This window comes from Pundamilia nyererei, unplaced genomic scaffold, assembly GCF_000239375.1.
Source record: "Pundamilia nyererei isolate P.nyererei 1_Seehausen unplaced genomic scaffold, PunNye1.0 scaffold00015, whole genome shotgun sequence".
Taxonomy (NCBI): Eukaryota; Metazoa; Chordata; class Actinopteri; order Cichliformes; family Cichlidae; genus Pundamilia; species Pundamilia nyererei.
The window spans coordinates 1,157,196-1,176,941 of record NW_005187416.1 but is presented as its reverse complement, the minus strand read 5'-3'; the positions used below and the strand labels follow the sequence as shown (position 1 = coordinate 1,176,941).

Genomic DNA, 19,746 nt, shown 5'->3' with positions numbered 1-19,746 from the left:
GTATGGCCAACATAAACCTGACACACAGCACAAAGCTGACATTTCCAGGCTGGGCAGCCTGGCACAATAATGTCTGTTGTGTAACAGTAAAAGCAGGCATGCTGCAAAGACAAATATACAAGTTTAAAAAAAAGAGAGAGCAAGAGAGACATAAGGAGGAAAGTAGAGATACCAACCATGAGCTGCAGGTTCAGTGCTGGGCGCAGTGTCTGAGCACACAAGGAGAGGACATGGCAGTTGTGGAGGGAGGTGTGGAACAGGAGGAACAGCATGCAAATAAAGAAGAATTGGGGTGGGGGAGGCAGGGAGGGAGCAGGGCAGGGGGAGAAAACAAATGACACCCATAAGCAAGCATTCAGAAGACCAGAACATGACAAAAGACATAAGACTTAAGGGAAATCAAAGGGAACCAAAGGCAGTGCAGAGATAAACACGGGCTTGCATTCACACACAAAAATACACTTTGCACTGCACACACTGGACGTTCGACTCAGAGGGGAGTGTGGCTACTGCTCGAGGAGATATGGAAGAGACTATTATCATGTGCTGTTGGCAGCTTTGGTGTGCAGAAATGAAAGACTATCGAGGGGAAATAATTGTGCAGCCGTCTTGATGTATCAGTTTGTGACTTGGAAAACATTTCACCAGCACTTTATGAAGGCAATGTTTCATATGGCAAATAGTTAAGTAAAGCAGAAACAAAGTAACAGAATTCATTGCTGAAATAACTCTGCATTGAATGAGATACAGCAGCCAAATTATCACCAGCCAACTCTTATCACTTTAGGCTTTTTCAACACCAGGTTTTAAATTTAAATGCACTTTCCTGTAGTTGGTATTCGTGAGAGTGGCGACCTTACATTTTAGCTCCACTACTAGTAAATCCAGCTAAAAGGATCTTGACCGGGACTGTGTAAAACTTGGACTGATGAGTGTCAGCTTGCAGTTTTTTTCTTCTTTTTGTAGAAAACGCTACATAAATTATCAGCTGCTGCACATCCTTGAGTCTGCCGTCAGAGGATTTCAGATGCTGTTAGATAAACTGACAAGCGCTGTCTCAATAGATGTTACACCTGCCCTGCTGTGCAGCGTTTGCTATCAAGCATGACTACTTCACCAGTTTGGTCAGCAGCACTGTAGCTCGAGAGGAAAAAACGTTATCAAATTTGAACATTATCTGCATTATCCAACTTCGAAAAATGTGGTGGCATCATGGTAACTAATAGAATTTCACAGGAAAATTATATTTACAGTGTATATTATGCGTAGCTCTTGGTTAAGTAAATACAGACATTTCACATGGCTTATTAAGTTTAGTTGATAGCTGGAGATTTATAATATTTCAATGACTTAAGCCATTTGAGATCCATCAACTCAGTGCATTTAGCAACGCTGGCTGCTTTGATTAGGTTGCTTTTACATTAGACCAATGTGTAAAACAGAGACAAATCACAGCCAAAGCTGGTGTAGCTTCAGTGCACACAGCAGACTGCTACACCCCACTGTATAATTGGTGAGACGAAAACAAACAGTTCACTCTCATTTAAACTACCAGTTACATGTCTTTAACTATGTCAACTGCAGTGTGTTTTAAAAGGTTCAGTGTGTTACATTTGAGAAGATTTGTAGTCTTACTCATATATTATTTTTGGGTTTTGATTTCAGAACGTACCCCTAACCTCTTCTCTATGTCTAACATACTACATGTGGACCATTTGTAGAGAGCGTCCTGAGACACTGGCCGTTTATAATAATCAATGAAATTATGTGCATTCTGTGTCTCACTTCGACTATAGAGGTCCGTCGCAGGTGTAGCCAATCAAAAGATAAGTTCTACTCCGTATCCGCTCTGCGAATGATCCGCATATGAAGTGCTCGTGTGGTGGAAGTAACCCTACAATAAAGTTTAGGCCCTCCTTGACTATGAAAAGCCGATTATTCTGAAGCAGGACAGTTTTGTTCCCGTGTGTCACTTCCAATTCTTTGGTCTTTTCTCTCTGCAGGGACATGTGACAGGGCCTGTAAGGCGTTGATACAGATAGATGTTATTGCAAGTTAGAGATTTGTGCTCGGTGCTAATGTGCGGGGAACAATAGACCAATGCCACACCTCACCTCTGCTGCCAGAAGCTATGATACAGGGAGCAATTTCACAAGGTGAGTCCGTCTTAGAGTTACTGAAGTCTCAAAGGATCCGTTCTCCTTGAGTAGTTGAGACATGTCAGTGCTAAATAACGCCCTGGGCCAGGGATTAGACTGACAATGCATATTTGGTGAAGTTACAGCCCTTAGTATGAGCCACAGAAGTGACCAAAATAGTGCTTTTTTGCAGTTGGATGCTGTATATAGAGAAATTCTTTGAGCCAGATTAGTAAGGTAGACTGTTAAATGTGGACGTGCATTACCCAGCTATCTCATTTTGTGCCGCAAACAAACAAACGAAAGCGTAAAATCCCCACACAATAAACTTGCTTGATCCTGATTACAGAATCCTGTCATACCAAAAAGGATGCTGTATTAGTTCTGAAGTGACAATTAGGTTTACACTGTTATATGTTGACAGAATGACACTGCTTTCCACAGGAATTAGGAGGTATAAAACAATACCCTGGCGTAAATATGACAAGCAGGATCCTATTTCACTAATTGTGAGTGTTTGGGCAGTGGTATTTACAGTTGCACAATAGTTATTTTGATGTTGTCTGAGTTCCAAAAGGATTGTTGACAAGTATTAGCAGACCTTAGAAAAGTCTTTCACGAAGCAAGTCGTGCTACTTGGCAGTTATTTCAGGCTAACAAGGCCAAGCTCCTATCTGGATAATGGAAAGAGACAAGTACACGATCAGCAGTCACATTTGATCAAATTTGTTTTAAAAGTGGTGGCTGTGCTCAAAAATGAATTTGAAAATCTTTTCTGAATTGCAGTCACCACATTGCGTCTGTATTTACGGCTCAGTCAGGAGTGTCTGCATTATCAGCAACAGCGTCTGTTCGTCTCGCCAGAGGAGTGAACAAATATCATGCTTATCACATTATGTATAGTGTTGTAGGGGCAAAAAACCCTGTAAACTTACACATTACATGCTCTGATATTTATGGTGTTTGAGTCACATTCACATGGAGATAGGTAAAAGTTTAAATAGCTTAGTGTGTGTAAGTATTATTGCAGGGTGTTTTTTTTTTTTTTGTTTTTTTATAAAAATGCAGTGCAAATCTCTCTGGAAATGCTGGCATCTCAAAATAGGCACGAAGAAGGTCTGAAAAATGCTCATTTTAGGTAAAATGTCATACAGGTAGACAGCTGCAAAAATCTCTGGTAGTGGAAAATGTTGGCAATCTTAAAACATGGTTATTTTCAGGGACCAGTGGGTTTATTTTATTTAGCAAAAACAGGCGGCTGAGAAGCAGAGGACATAAGCTGATTCAAACTTTTTCCAGAATCAGTCTGTTGTTGGTAAAGACTCAGGTTTAAATGCCTGATGCCTCGTACTCTGATCATCTACGGTGGCTTCTGGAACACCTTTTTAGACTCTGGTAAGTGTCACAGAAGCATTTTTGCTGACTGTTGTTGGAGAAATTCAAAATCCAAATCCAGGCTCTGACACGGAGAAGAAAGACAGCATAAATGAACCTACATATTTACTATGATAGTGAGTGAAGATGCATGTCTCCTAACAGCTGACTGTTGCATTCTTCCATCCAGCAACACATTTGACTCAAGTGTCTCCTAGTTTGTCTCTTTTAAAGCCAACAGGGAGGACAGATTTGTCCTTAGGATCTTTTAAATGGCATATCTCAGCCTTACAGCGTCTCTCTCACAGCAGTCTATTTGGTAAATGTTCTACATGGCTGCAGCCCCCAGAAGCAGGGAGTAATTTTCTGTTTAAGGTTTCTGTATTTATGGTGGTGACTACACCTGTTATGAACGGTTTCTTAACAATAAAACCAAATCAAATGTCACACTACGCTGACTTTTCATTTCTTTAAAAAAATGTTTATGAGGACCAGAAGGTGGAGGCAGGTCTGCTGTACTATTATCTGCCTTATATTTTCCTAAAACAGAAAGAAACAAGGAGTTGTAGAATATGATCCCATTTTTTTAATTGACTGGTGACATTTCATGAGTCTAGGAGAGAGCACAGGGGGGAAAAGTATTTGTATAGTAGGAGGAAATAGGGAAATGACTGGCTCGACTATTTTGATTTTATACATTCCAGTATAATAGCAACAGCAGCAGATCAGAGCACATCTTATGAAGGGTTAGATCAAAAGATGATAATAGCCTCTTTTCAAAACATCTCTGCCACCGGAGAAGAGATTTATGCACTGGTGTTCACTGGCATCCAAATGTAAAATGAAGCCTGTGTCGCTGCAAGCCTCAGTCAACAGAAAGGCAGCCTGACCTGCTAACCCTCATTACACTGTGGGTGGTAACCATGTGGGACCATTCAGTATGTCTGCGGCAGAGTGATTGCCTGTACATTTTTGAACAGCCTCTCTTTCCAGCAGCCCTCTTTCACCATCTCTAGCTTCAGGTCAACTGAGACATCGGCATTGTCCTCGCTGACATTCAGAGACATGGTGAGGACATGGCTTCATGACTAGTTGTCATGATTCCCACAAGCCCTTTGGTGACTTACTGTGACACGAAATCCAGCTCAACATGCAGAGATAACTGCGTGCCAATCATAATTATATTGGTAGAAATGCATTAGGGGGAACCCTGCAGTACAGAAAAATGCCAACATGCTGCTGGGTGTCCCCGCTGGCTGTTAGATTACTTTTTTGTTGGATCCACTGACCTGGCTTCTCTACTCTGGCTTTAGTTTGTGATTTCCTATATTTCCCAGACTTTTCCGTCCCCCGTGGAGCGCTGCTGATAGAGAAACTTGTATCTCTTTCTTTTCAACAAAAGATTTTGCTCTGTAATAACAGTTGAATGCTGGAGAACAACGGAAAATCCAGGAGGAAATTCTTTTCAAAGTCAGTTTGAGGTGCAATCGTATTATAGTGATTTTTATTATTTATTTTTTTAAGTTTCTGGTCACTTGTTTTTTTTCTTCTTGGAACAGACACAAATTTAACCCAGTAGTGAAAGTGCATTACAATAAATGTTTTTAGGGATAAACCTTTCTCACTCACTATGTGCTAACAGACCTCTCTGCATTGAATCACACTTGTTATTAATCTGTCTCTCTTCCACAGCATGTCTTTATCCTGTCTTCCTTCTCTCACCCCAACCAGTCGCAGCAGATGGCCCCGCCCCTCCCTGAGCCTGGTTCTGCCGGAGGTTTCTTCCTGTTAAAAGGGAGTTTTTCCTTCCCACTGTCACCAAAGTGCTTGCTCATAAGGGGTCATATGATTGTTAGGTTTTTTTTCTCTCTATGCATTATTGTAGTATTATTGAATTCTAGCATGATATGGGCTATGCAGACAGTAAGTAGTTTGCAGGTCTGAAAAGTGAGGCTAATGTTCGAATGTCTTAAACCTGCTTTTTATTTGAAATGGCAACTGGGGGCATTGTCTGTAGTTTGAACCACGAATTCCTGTCCTTTAGTCTCTGGTAAATGCCAGTCTGATATGTCCTCAGTAAAGGCTTCTCATGAGTTTATGGGATCAATATTTAGGTAAAAACCAGTTCATTTACCATTTAAGTTTAGTCTTGCTGCAGTGGCTTATCCTCCGTTCTCCATTACCCTCTTCCGTCACACTAACCCTCCTTCACTTCATCCATGAATCTTCTCTAAGTAAGTTTACTTTGTAAATTATGGTCATTCCAAGTTTTACAAAGCATGATGATTCAGGATACGCTCTATGGCTAAAAATGAGTGATTGACAGGCCATTCAGTTAGATCTGCCCCTCTCTTGACATCTCGTTTCACATACCTATGTCCATGTACTGTATGTCATAGCACGGCTATAGGTTCTGGATTAAAAGACCCAGGTGCTTCGATCTAATACTGTTAGACAAAAACCACTAATTCAGTAATAGAAATACAGGATTTATTGACATAATTCGTGCATTTATTTTAGGAGCTGCAATATGAAAGGTTGCAAAACTGTGTTTGCTGGTGATACTTTTCAGATATTGTGGCAACCTGATTACCTCCTGGCCCTGCTTTACAACCTTCATCTCCTTGTGGTCACTATAAAATGCAGTAATACCTCTAAAAGACAATATACTCTCGCATTAAGAAGCTATGTTGGGCTCCTGACTGCTGTTTTCAATGATACTGAGCACTATAATTCCACTGAGGCGCTCTAATATCACATGACGTCAATTATTGTGTTACTATTGACCTTAATCAAATTAGTTATAGCTGGCTGGCTCCAATTTGAAAATGGATAGGAACTCAAACTGAACAAAGTGGTAACAATACCACACATTAGTATGTGACAGTGCATTACTATGTAAGGATGTGTTAGTGGTTAGGATAGATGGTGGCACATCTAAATTCATAAAATTTCTAAGTCACTTCACCAGATGGTGTTTATGTATTTTAAGGCCCTGACAAATGTAATGAATGTTTGTTTCCTTTCCCTCCCCGTGCCGGTGTTGTTGTATGTTCTGTTTATAGTGTGGGTTAAATGAATTGGTTGTCAGCGCCGTTTACGGTCTTTCATCAATTAAAAATAATGCTACCCTGCCGCCTGATTGTTTTATTTGCAGTAGGTACACATTTATTATGCATATTTCTCATTCCTGGCTTAGGAACAATTATTCATTTGTCGCTGTATCGAATTAGGCAAAGATTAGCCGTAGTTTGTTGATGGGAGACATCATAATGTTGAATAAAGCAGCACATTTGTGGTTTTAAGGTCAGTTTTCATCTCTCTTGGCCGTGACTATTATTATGAACCTAATGCACCCGAGGAAAGTGTGAAAGTTACTTTTCAAGTAAAAACTTTCTTCTGCTCTGACACTGACAATAAGAATACAACTAGCTAAGCATTAGAGAAAATAAGTTAGGTTACTGAAAAAGAAGAAGCAGTTCTTGAAAAGGGTTTAATAAGTATAAAAAATGACATGTGACTACTATATCCTAATTGCAGGAGTTGGTCAGCAAGATATCTCCATTTAGAAATTTATTTAGTGGTGAAAACAGTAATTTAGTCATTTTCCCATGTCACTTTCTAAACCCTGCCAAGCACTTAAAAGCCATGTGGTGGGACTCTAACAGATTTTTTAAAGTTCTCTTTTCTGTCCTTCTAATGGGAAATTGCTAAAAAAAAAAAAAAAAAATCCAATCCCACTCTGATAGATTCATTTGGCAGTGGGTCTCTGATCTGTGCGGCACACTGTGGGTAAATGAAATCAACTGGCAGAGCGTATTATGGCCATATGAGTCTGCTGCCTTCAATCTATATACACAGTAATAATGGAATGCCCCTGATAGTTGAAAGCAAAGAGAGGACATCTGGCAGAAACTATAAGTGGGTTGTTTCAACCTGAAAATATTGGCCCTGCCGACGTGAGGTTGGCTTTATCAGGTGAAGCCCACGCATCTCAACGTAAGTTCTGCTCACCGGGGACTGAAATAACTTGCCAATATACTGTACAGAGATTTTTTTGTTGTTGTTTTTTTACTGCAGAGACAGTCAATGATCATAATTCTTTTTCAGTGAGAGTCTGTTTAGGGTGTGATTTTCTCCAGACATTCTTTCTTCTTATTAAGAGGTGGCATTAAAGTGGAAGGCAAAATGAGAACTAGAATCATGTACACACCCATAAATACCCAACATGATGCGATCACAGCTGAGCCTGCTTTTGTTAAGAGTCTAAGGTAACAGTGAAAGCTCCCTTTATTCTCTCTCGTAGATGCACCTGCACCATAAATGTTATATTTATTTATAAATTGTATAAAAACTGTATATAGTTTTCATAATAAGCATGCATAACCTTTCTTAATTTTATAGTTCAATACATTCACTTTCTCTTAGGCTGCCTTCCATGATCCACTGAGTGTTTCTTCTTCACTCACCTCTTTTCACTCTGTATTAGCCCTTTTCCAGCCTATTCCTACTCCCCTCAGCTCGACTCAGTTTTAGAGTTTTCAGAAGGTGGTTGTAACCTGTCCCGTGTACTTTTTTACTACCTACTCGGCCAGGGTCCCAAGCCATCTGAGTCAGTCTGAAAGTGTAACATCACCAGGCTGTATGCCACCAATTGGCCAGCCAGTGGCATCACTTGATGGCTCATGAGAGTGACTCCTTGAAAATCAAAATCTCAATTTATGAAGCCCAACATTGTGGTCCATGGACTGAGCAGCGGGTATACAATCGCCTCGACATCCTCCCTTGTTGTGATGCACTTGTGTTGCACACAAATGACGTCACGAGACTTTCTGTTACGTTGCTGTAATGACTCCAAACCGCGTATGTGATACTCAGTTGTAATGGAAAATGACCGAAACTGAAACAACCGAAAGTAGACTTGAGTTTAGCCGAGCAGGTATTTTGTGTTTATACATCACTTTGCATTTAATCATTGGTTATTACTCATCTTTGGCTCTCTTCCACAGTGTGCCTTTTCTCCCCCCAATCATCTCCGACTGATTAAGATGACTTCCCCTCCCTGAACCTGGTTCTGCTGAATGTTGCTGCCTGTCAAAGGCAGTCGCCAAAGTGCCTGCTCACATCGGGGGTCATCTGACTAGTGAAAATAAATTGGAATTGAATTATAAAAATCTTACCCAGCATATTGACTATATTGAAAATTGTTGTATTTTCTCCAAAATGAAAAATGAAATGCATTTTGCTGTTTAATAAATTTATAGTTTTCAAAGAGTTAGACATTCGTTTAATACAACTTTGATCTTGACTGTGTAGTTTTGCCAATCAATATCATATCTCTCAATAATTTCTTATTCAAGAGGACAAGACACAAAAAAAATCAGGCAATCAAACTGGTTGTCAACATGCAAACAGTCAACCAAAAAAAACAAACCCAAACCCTTAAATGATCCCAGTGCAACAAAAGCAGATATTTGATGTTTCCTTATTACCCTTCCTTGTATCAAGTAAGTTCACCTGGAGATCAAAGTGACCTGATTTAAAGCAAAACGATTGCGATAAGCATTATGTAGTCCATGCAATCACCACGCAGGTTGCTGTCAGACGAATCACCAAAATGTCCCCACTGTGACGTTTGTATGTTCTTCCCATTTCTGCCAGGCTTCTCCGATTTCTTCCCGCACATGCACCCAATGTCAGTGATGGGAATAACGGTGTTACAAGAAACGGCGTTACTAATGGCGTTACTTTTTTCAGTAATGAGTAATCTAACTAATTACTATTCCTATCGTTACAACGCCGTTACTGTTACTAACAAGAAAATGCCGTGCGGTCACGTTACTATTTTTCAACAAACAGACGGTTGAAGCTGTCTTCAGCTTACCGCATCAGTTGCACGGAAGTAGCTGTAAGTAATCTGGGTGCTACAGCTTTAAGCAGCTGCGTGAGCTCCCGCGGACGGCAATCACTTTCTGGTAGATGATCACTTTTTGGCACAACACCTGGGGCAAAACAATCGCATGAATGCTGCTGTTTGACTGAGGAAGAATAAAGTAGTCGTGGTAAGCCAATCACATGACCACTTTAAGATGACAAAGCAACAAGTTGATATATACCAGTTTTTAAATTGTGTTGATAGGCCACGTAAAACCAGAGTCATGATAAACAATATATACGCCTGTTTTTCCTCAATAGTTTCGTCATGTTTACTGTCTAAGGACAGCGCTAGCAAGCACTCTCTGCTTATGAGCAAAAAAAAGCAAAAAACAAAACAAAACAAAACCCCGCCCTTTCGTGTTGGTGGAAAAATGCACCATGTCGACCAATCAAAAAATGATATGGCAACATGACATTTGGTTGTTTAGGAAGAGGGGGAAGTTTTAGGAGTGACAGCGAGAGACAGAGAGAGAGACAGCAGAAAAAGAGAGAGAGCGAGTTTTGAGATGTGAGAGATTTGTGATGTTTAGTGTGTTTGGAGTGTGTAGTTAATGTGTTGTGTTGTGTAGTTAGTGTTGTGGATAGTTTTGTGTTGTGTGTCTGAACAATGAGGCGACTGCTGTCTCCAGGTAGAAACAGGAGTGATACACCTGCTGCTGTCAGACCTGCAGGCTGTGATGTTCTCCTTTATAGTGGACAGAAATTTTTTGAGTGGCACAAATATTTTGTGCACATCTTATTGAATGCAGAACAGCTGATTGTTCTGTAAATAGTTTGAAATGGTTATTTAAAAAAGGGGTAAAAGGTAAATGGCTGCAAATAACTTTATTGTTTGCAAAACTTGTGCATATAATTTTAAAATTGTCAATTAATATTTGCATTTAAAGTTATGAAATGTGATTCATTGAACATATTTGTGGTTGTTACAGTAAAAAATAACTTTTTTCTAATTGGATTTTATGTTTTTTGTCTGATTTTAGATCAATTGTGTTAATACAGTATGTCAAAATAAAAACATAACTGTAAATTCAGACACGTGAGGTTGTGCTGAAAACAATGATACCAAATAAGGCAAAGTAAATAGTTTTTAAAGGTGAAATGTAGAGGAAACATCAAAAGTGGTTAAAATGGCCAATTATACCCTGGACCCCAGAGGGTTAAACGTTTTTTTTTTTTAAAGTAACGCAATAGTTACTTTTCAAGTAATTAATTACTTTTAGAACCTTGTAACTCAGTTACTAACTCAGTTACTTTTTTGAAGAAGTAATTTATTACTTTTTCAAAGTAACTTGACCAACACTGCCCAAGGTTAACTGGTGACTTTAAATAGGCCATAGGTGTGAATCTGAGGGTGAATGGTCTGGTTTACCCCTGCAAAAGCACAGAAACCTATCCAGAGTGTACCGTGACTCTTGCCCACAGCTGGGAGACAGCTGGGACTGGCTTCAGCCCTACTGTGATTCCTCCTTGCCATTGGGAGACTTCTAATCAGTCGCAAATTCGCGAGATTTCCCTTAACATGCAGCCACAGTCTTTACAAATTACCGTCAGTGGCATGAGCTCTAAAGTCAGCATCACAGAGTTAATGATGTTCTTTAAGATGCTCTTTTTGAAGAAACAAGAAAGCATGGCTACATCCAGCTGTCGTTTTAGCATGACTGATCCGAACTGAGCAAAGATGCAATTAAGGGCCTGGGTTACTACTTTTTTTTAATTCACTGACTAATTTGCTCATTTTGTGCAAGCAGAGGTTGCAAAATATTTTTTTACGGTTCTTATTATTTACCTTTAAAGTAAATCTATTATTCACAGCAGGAGCATAATTATTTTGCAAAGCAGCACAGATCTCACTTTGAATCAGTCAGGACTGCTATAATCAGAACAGGCCAGAGCAGACTCCACACTCCTTGATCTGAGGCAAAGGAGCTATCAATCAGCCTGCATAGATAGGTATTCTCTTTAATCCAATCAGATGGCATAATCAAGCACAATGCCTGTGATTTCTGCCAGCCTTGTGAGATTTGTTCCAATTGAGCGGTCTGTCAGAGAGGCTTTGATTGCATTTGGAGCTCAGGCTGATTTCTGAGACGAGGCATAAAGTGATGTTTTCTATCTGCACCCTTTGGAGATTTATAGTCACAATAGCCTCGAGTTCTGCTGTTGAAAGAGTGAGATAAAATTTGCTTATTTCAAAAGGGTCTAATTTTCAACTGCTCATGTTCAAGTTATTGTTCACCTCTAGTGTTCGCCTTTTTCCACAACCCACCTAGAGTATGATCTATAATTGACTTCCTGAATGAGAGATGAGTTTCAAATAAAAGGCGACTCGTGTGTCTGTAGTGAGTAAATGCTACAGAACCATCAAATTCACAGAATTGTCATAGTAATCCCACTATTTATGTACCATTATTCACAGCTTCATATAGATGTTTGCTTGCACCAACTCTTGACATCTTACCAATTAAGCTGATGCCACAGTGAAGTGTCACGTTACTGTGATGGTGCAAAGTACAGTGGTGCGGCAGTCTAATTTGAAAAATTAACTCTTTTCCAACATGTTTTTGCACACCTGGCTTTTCTTTTGAATCCCTGCTGAGAACGATTTGGGAACAACAAGCAGTGACGACCACCTGGTTACTTCCACTGACAACAAAACAACATGAGGTACTAAACCTTGGCCTACTATTTGTCCTTTGAACATCAAAACTCATCTTCACCCACTCACTTGCACACATACTTACAAAGTAAAAATATAGCTGTCTAAGTTGTCTAAATTCTGTTACTTTTTTATTTAATGTTTCTATGTTAATCAGCCCTTCAAAGAGCTTTTGTGCATTTATTTGTGTATATGAGTTGTAATTTGCCATGTTAATGCCTCAGATTGCAACCCTACCATTTCTAGGCTGCAATTGCTAAGAATAAATTATTTAATGCCAGAGAAAGATTTAAAATGGCACAATCAGATGCACTTTTTTTAAATGGCACCAGAAAATTACAAGGCAACAGAAGCCACATTGTGATGTTCTATTTTTTTTAAGTATTTGCTTTTTTGCAGATGGGAATGAAATTGTGGGAAATATTCTTTCTTTTGTATAAATCGGATTGCAACATATCAACTTGATGCTTTTGTATTACAACGAAGTGTAGTCTGCCGTGGTCTCATCCTGACTAAAGCTCTCAGAAAGACAGCATATTAATACTGTATTTTCAAAATGTGGCTCTAAAACAACATCTGCTTATTTCTTTCACGAGCCCCCTGCAACTCACTTTCTTCATCGGTGAATAGAAGCTCTGGGTGAGCTAGCGTAGCATCTGTTTTGGCCATGGTGCAGATATTTTTTGGAGCTCACTACTATTACTAGTGCATGCCCATGCTACAGTACTGTTTGGCGTCTCTGTGTTTCTGGTATAACTACACATAGAAAAAAGTAAAAACGCACTTGGTTGCCAGCTAACATGACGGCATCTTAAGATATTACGCATAATTCAACTTTTGCCAGTATAAATTTGTGTTGTTGTAAAATTGAAATAATAAAATGCTTTTATAAGGTGATATCGGAGCATAACTGCTAAAATGGGTCGCTTTAGTCTATTGATAGGTGGTTGCTAGGCAACATGATGACAATAATATTTGGTATAAAAAGGAACCTTCAGGGGCCTAAGATGTATCTATGTGCCAAGTGTGGTTGCTCAACTCCTGATCATCTCGGGAAAAATGGGTCATGTTAGCACATTGCTACACGGTTGTGTCGTGGTCCCTGGGATTTGGAGCCTTGTTTTCAATTTTTCGATTAGTTCTTCATTGTTAGTGGTTTTGTGATTTATGTTCAACTTTTGTTCCCTCTGAAATTTAGCACTATGATTTATTTAGTGTATATGGTGTTATTTATTATTTCCTTTCCAGTGGTCTGTTTGCATTTTACTTATTATTTGATGTTCATTATTTTAGGTTTTCCTTGGGCTGGGCTTCTGTATAGGTGTAGGGTGTGTGTAGGGTTATAATTTTTTGTGGTTTAATTACTAGCTCTGTTCTTTGAGTCTTCTGTTCTTAGTTTGGTTACATTCAGGTTATCCTTTAGTAAGTTCCTGTATTATGGATTAGCATTAAATGCTCATTTTGCTTCCCATGCTTTGCATTTGGGTCGACAACAAACAGCTTTCACAGCCGAGTTATGATGGGTTGCCATTCAACATGAAGATGTCATAATATCTCATGTAAATAAGAACATTCCCAAGATGTCCCTGTATGCCAAGTTTGGCTTATTTAACTCCTGATTGGTTTGGCAAAATTGGTTAATTTTAGCTCCCTGCTAGTTGGTTGCTAGGCAACATGATGTCGTCATAAAGTCTGACATAGATAAGAACCTTTGGGGGCTTAGGATGTGCCTGTGTGCCATGTTTGGCTTATTTAACTCCTGATTGGTTTGGCAAAATTGGTTAATTTTAGCTCCCTGCTAGTTGGTTGCTAGGCAACATGATGTCGTCATAAAGTCTGACATAGATAAGAACCTTTGGGGGCTTAGGATGTGCCTGTGTGCCATGTTTGGCTTATTTAACTCCTGATTGGTTTGGCAAAATTGGTTAATTTTAGCTCACTGCTAGTTGGTTGCTAGGCAACATGATCTCATCATAAAGTCTGACATAGATAGGAACCTATGTGCCTAGTTTGATTGCTCAACTCCTTATCATATAAGACGAGCTGACAGCCAAGAAAACACGCAAGATTAACATCCTAATACTGCATTTTCTTTGAGGATTATGCATACCTGTTGCAGCCCCAGACTCATTAGTTTTAGCTGTTAAATGATGGCTTCAGTGTATAACTTGGTAAAAGACAAAAACATCATGACTAAATAAAGCTGCCACTGTGGAATAAAAATGGGAATACACAGGGAAGGATCCAGCACACTGGGAGCAAGGCAGCATGCATGCACATGAGCGCACACACAGACACTCACACAATCATAAGCACACAGAGATAAACAGGTTGCGTGAAGGTGATACTGTACCTTGATTTATTTCGGGGTAGGAGATGGTGGTGGTGATGATGGTGGTGGTGGTGGTGGCTGTGGTGGATTTAGGGGTAGTGGTGGGAGCATCTGGATGAGGGGACAAATACATGACAAACAAAAGCGGGGAAACAAATAAGTATAAAAGCCATGAAGATAAAATAAAGTCACTGTGAACACTACTGATAGTATCTCGGGCCAGCAGCTCTTTGTGTGCCACCGTGTGTGGGTGATTTAAAGGTCTGCGGCAGACTTTCTGATAAATTAGCTGGATCGCAGTGCATTAAATATGTTGACACAATGATGATACTTCAACAGATCATCTCGTCCCACCCGAATGAGATGATCAAAGATCTTGTTGGGAACTCTTCTCTTTTATGTCTATTCACAGGCATTACACCATGACATGAAAGATAGCAAGCACATGTTTGTTAGAAGTGATTAAATGTCTAATGAGTAACAAGTGCTGGGGTTGTACTTATGCTGTCATTGTTATGCAGTGAGGAGTTTTGACAAATAAATATGCCTGTGCATTCTTAATTTCTCAGAGGAGAAGAGCACAAAGTTGCTGATGATACTAGCCCAAAACAAAAAAAAGCAAAAGATTGATGCAGAAATTCAAACGATAAATGACACGGCACAAAAACAGAAGGAGGGGATTAACAACACACACATATAAAACAAATGAAAGGCATCAAGCAGGGCCGTTGAGAACACAGATTTTGACCACAGACCATTTTTCCTCCCACAGCTTTTTCCCTTTTACTTCATTAGCTGGGTTAGACTCCCCACACTGACAATGACCAGGGGGAGATATCAAAGTGACATTTTCCCTGTTGGAGTGGCAGGGCTGCACTGATATGAAGCCACTGGGATTGCTGCTTGGTTAGAGACCTCCCATGCCGCTCTGATTGCCTAGCAATGGGCTGAAAAACCTGTTGGGGTTATTAAAAGGTGCTGAAAAAACAAGTAATTTGTGGCTGTTGATAAGGAGGGAGGCTGGTCTACACTTTAATGAAGTATTGGGTTATAAGAATGATTGGAAAGAAATGTTTATGGACAGAGGAGGAAGGAGAGGAAAGTTAAGCAGACAAAGGTGAAGGAGACAGAAGAAGGGTCGGCTTAACAGTTGCACAGACTGTATAGTGCTTTTTTTACCTTTAATTGATAGCACATGTATGCTGCTATAATTATATTTACTGAAATGAATTTTCATAAACTATTTTTAAAAAGTAAGCTTGTGTTTATCTTTGGCAAACTTCTGCGCTTGATATGTTCCTACATAGAGATCCTACTGCAACTGAAACCTGTGCAAAACAAGTATACTTTCTTACTCTTTATTAGTTTACTTTTGATTTGCTCTAAATAATAGCACACCGTTGCAACTGGTAACTGGGACAGAGTTGTGTACTAGATACATGACAGGAAACTGAATACTGAAAAATAGACTGACCAGTTTTTTTTTAAATTCTTGTCAAAGCTACTGACGATAATACACCAACATACAGAACTGTGCAAAAGTCTCGAGCCAACATTTGTTTTTTTATATTTTGAAGAATGGAAGAAAGCTTGAAGGCACAAGCAGAGTTTGTGCAAGTCGAACCACTTTGAGAGTTAATATTTGCTATGACTGCCTTTATTCTTCAACACAGCCTCAAGTCTCTTAGGGAAACTTTGTCATTTCTTTCAATAGTCTTTAGGAATAGTTCTCTGGGCTTCTAGAGGGACATTCAAAGCTCTTCATTGGATGTTGGCTCCCTTTTGCTCTGTTCTCTGTGCAGATGATCCTAAACTGTTTCAGTCATTTTTGGGGACCACATAGTGTCCCATCGACTGCTTACTGTCCCATTGTTTTGTTTTTTAACCAGGAATTCATTAACTGCATTGGCTAGTGTTTTGGATCATTGCCATGCCAATCAGATGCTTTGAAGATGATGCTACATGGATACATTGATTTAACAAAAAAAAAATCAATTTAGAACATCAGACCTGTTGCCACTGACTTTCAGTCCAGTTTTTGTGAAATTTGGTATACCTCAGCCTTTTCTCTCCAGTTCCCTTCCTTAATAATGGCTTCTTAACAGCCAACCTTCCATTGAGACCACTTCTAATGAGGCTTCGGTGAACAGCTGACAGATCAACTGAAGGACAAGATCCATCTCTCAGGTCTTCACAGATTTTTCTTTCTTTTTCTTAAGGGCACACCTTTCAGATACTGCTCATCTGCTAAAGATGGTGTTTTAGGTCTGATATGTCTTTGCTATGACAATATGAGAAATCTTCTGCCACTAAGTCTTTGCAAATCATCTTGCTGGGGCACAAATATTATTTTATGCCCTTCAAACTGTGGTATCATTGCCATTTTTCATAGATTAAACGAAGCCAATGGAGCCAGCTCATGTTTTTACAGGCTGCAAGTAACAAAGTGTCTAAATTGGTTCTTTGCTAAATTATCTGTTATATGTAGACTAAAAACTCGCTCATTCCTTGAGTTTGGTGCCTGTTTTAATACTTGCATGAGTCAGAGGGCAGCGCAAAGCAAAAGATCTCCAGAAATCTGTGCTTAAGATCACTTTAAAAATGACAAAAACGTGTGGCCCCATTAATGCAAAATATAAACAAATGAGGTGCAGCTCAATACTTTTGCACTCTAATGTATATGTTGTGTACAGATAACACAAAGAAGCAGAAGAGGTCCTTTTCCATACACAGAATGTAATAATTAGTCCATTTATTGAGTTTTCTGTATTTTTATGGAAATAGTTTCAAAAAAATGTTTACTTGTATTAGTATTTTAAAAAGCCACATACAGTAGGAAAAAAAAGGTACACAGTATTAAGTTGCATTAGGGTAACTTTCCAGCTGAGTAAATCACATTTGCAGAACTGAATGTTCAAAGTCTAATGTTTGATCTCATATATTTTTTACTATGAAATGAGCCTGAATTAAAAAGCTTAGATTCCAAAGATACATTAAAATGATAATAAACATTACCCTGCTGTTTCTGATGCCTTCCGTAAGGGTACAGAGGTTGTTTATTATATAAAAGGAATCCTCCCTGAGGGCAGAAGCTGTTCGTAGCAAGTTCATAAAAATCACAGTTGTTGGTTTCAAAAGTATCTGTTTTATGCACTCAATTAAAAGTGAATCAAGCATTTCAAATACAAAGCAGCCCCTCAGAACTCTTCCTGAAGCAAAATTGACAATTCAAATTGAGGCCTCCAGGTAATCGGGATTAGTATTGGAAATCTATTGATGTGCGTTAGAGTTTTAATCTATCCACAGTTCTGTTATCTAAAGACAACCTTGATAATACAAAAGACTGTACAGACCAATGAGCAGACAAAGGGAGAGAGAGAGAAATGATCCATTGGGAAGTCGGCTGGCATGCAAAGCTTGAACTGATGAGTTTCACACATGCTTGAGAGCCAACAAACTCCAGCTCGGAGGTGGTGCTGTCTAATTGGTTTTATCCCATCATGAACTGTGAGGGTCCAGCAGATGTTTGGGATCATCAGTGTCAACAACTCATTAAAAACTTAGCATTACAAAAAAGATTCAAAGGAACACTGGCGAGACTGTCTGAACGTACACTACATCTCTCGTTATTGGTGGCTAGCTGGTGCAATGTATCAAAGAATGCTGGAGCTCATTGACTTTCAAATGTGACAGGCTGAATGTGTTTTTCCTCCCGCTGAGTCACCGGGCCTTGTTTACTGATGAGGCTTATGAATCAGTTTCTGGTTTGAACGAAAGGAGCAGGACTGCAGGAAGCCCTGAGACACAGCCTGACAGGAATCATTCCTGCTAAAGCCAGTGAGTTAAAGAACTCTGTGTGAGCACCAGATGAGACAGGAGCCCTATATTTGCACAATAACATCACCAACCAATAAGAAATTGGGGGAAAGAAATAGCTGCAGCAAAGACTGATTGATAGTAGACAGCAAAGCTATTTAAATTTGCAATAGTTTTAATAAAACAACAGTACTGTTTTTTACATAATGACAATGGTTTGATTTATGTACCACCATTCATATAGACTTATTGTATTTAACACTGGAGTATTTGTAATTCTTAACCTTTTTTTTTGCAGATGAGCTTAACTATCCTTTTACTGACATCACACGCTATGTTCCAGATTACTTAATTAATAATTAAAATGTATTAAACTAATCTTTGCCAAGTAAATGAACTGGTTCCTATATAGCATTTTTCTACTCTACCTCAACTCTAAGCACTTTATACAACATGCCTTACTCACCCATTTATACAAGTGCTTTTTACTTTAATATACTTAAGCACTTTGTAGCTAACATTCACACTCATCAGAGAGAAACTAGGTGTTTGGATCTTGCACAATGATATATGCCAAGCAAACTAGAGCAGCCAGGGATCGAACCACCAACCTTCCAATTAGTAGAGCCCTGTCCTACCTCCTGAGCTACAGCCAGAAGGTACAGGCAAGCACCCTGGCTGTGGTAAATCACTGGCTAGTTTATAGCATACCGCACTGCTGTCTATTTATTTCCATTTATCTGGGTCTGGGTCCCAGGGACAGCAGTCTAAATCCCCCTTTTCCTTTCCTCCTGTAGCTCATCTGTGGGAACACCAATTTGTTCCCAAGATAGACATCAAATTGTAATCTCTCCAGCTCGTCCTGGGTCCTGCTTTTAGGCGTCGTCCTGGTAGGGAATGCCTGAAGCATCTCACCCTACGAGGCACATGAGTCAAATGGCCGAACTACCTGAGCTGGTTCCTTTAGATGTGGAGGAGTAGAAGTTCTACTCCGTCTCCTCAGAGGAACCTCATTTTCACCACTTGCATCGGTGATCTCATTCTTTCGGTTACTACTCAGAGCTTTTGGCCATAGGTGAGCGCGGGAATGTAGATCAACAGGTAAAACGTTAATATTTTCCAAACTAAATTCAGAAATTTCTAGCCTAATTCTAGCAGCTAAACAAGATTGTAGATGGGGCCTCGTATGATGCTGTCTCTAATTACTTGCGTTCTGTTTTTCCAAAACACTGCATAAATGCATCACTGATTTGTTGTTTTCTTAGGTAATCCAGTTAGAGTCCTTTCCTTTTTTTCGTCTGTTCTTTGAAGCCCTCTTCAGGAACTGTTCTTGATTCAACTGTTAACCTTTAAGACCTACCATAGAACCAAGTCCGCCAGAGCTTATATTATATTTTTACATGGTGTGGTGCCATTTTTGGGAGCATTTCAAGTTGCTATACATCAATACAACAATTATAGCCCAGATTTTAATAATATGTATTCATTAAGTG

General features: G+C 39.4%; 1 protein-coding gene across 5 annotated transcripts in view; it reads right to left on the bottom strand.

The window, feature by feature from the left end:
- The window catches only part of cadm1a (cell adhesion molecule 1a), a 456,892-nt gene that overhangs the window by 42,240 nt on the left and 394,906 nt on the right, over positions 1–19,746 (bottom strand). For 2 of the 5 annotated variants that reach the window (XM_005725349.1, XM_005725350.1), the window contains 2 exons: positions 14,459–14,548; positions 177–209 (listed from right to left, as the gene is read on the bottom strand). The exons of 1 other annotated variant lie outside the window; for it this stretch is intronic. In XM_005725349.1, coding sequence (XP_005725406.1) covers positions 177–209; positions 14,459–14,548 — 123 coding nt within the window. The remainder of the gene's footprint in view (positions 1–176; positions 210–14,458; positions 14,549–19,746) is intronic. 2 more of the 5 variants (XM_005725351.1, XM_005725352.1) reach the window with 2 other exon arrangements.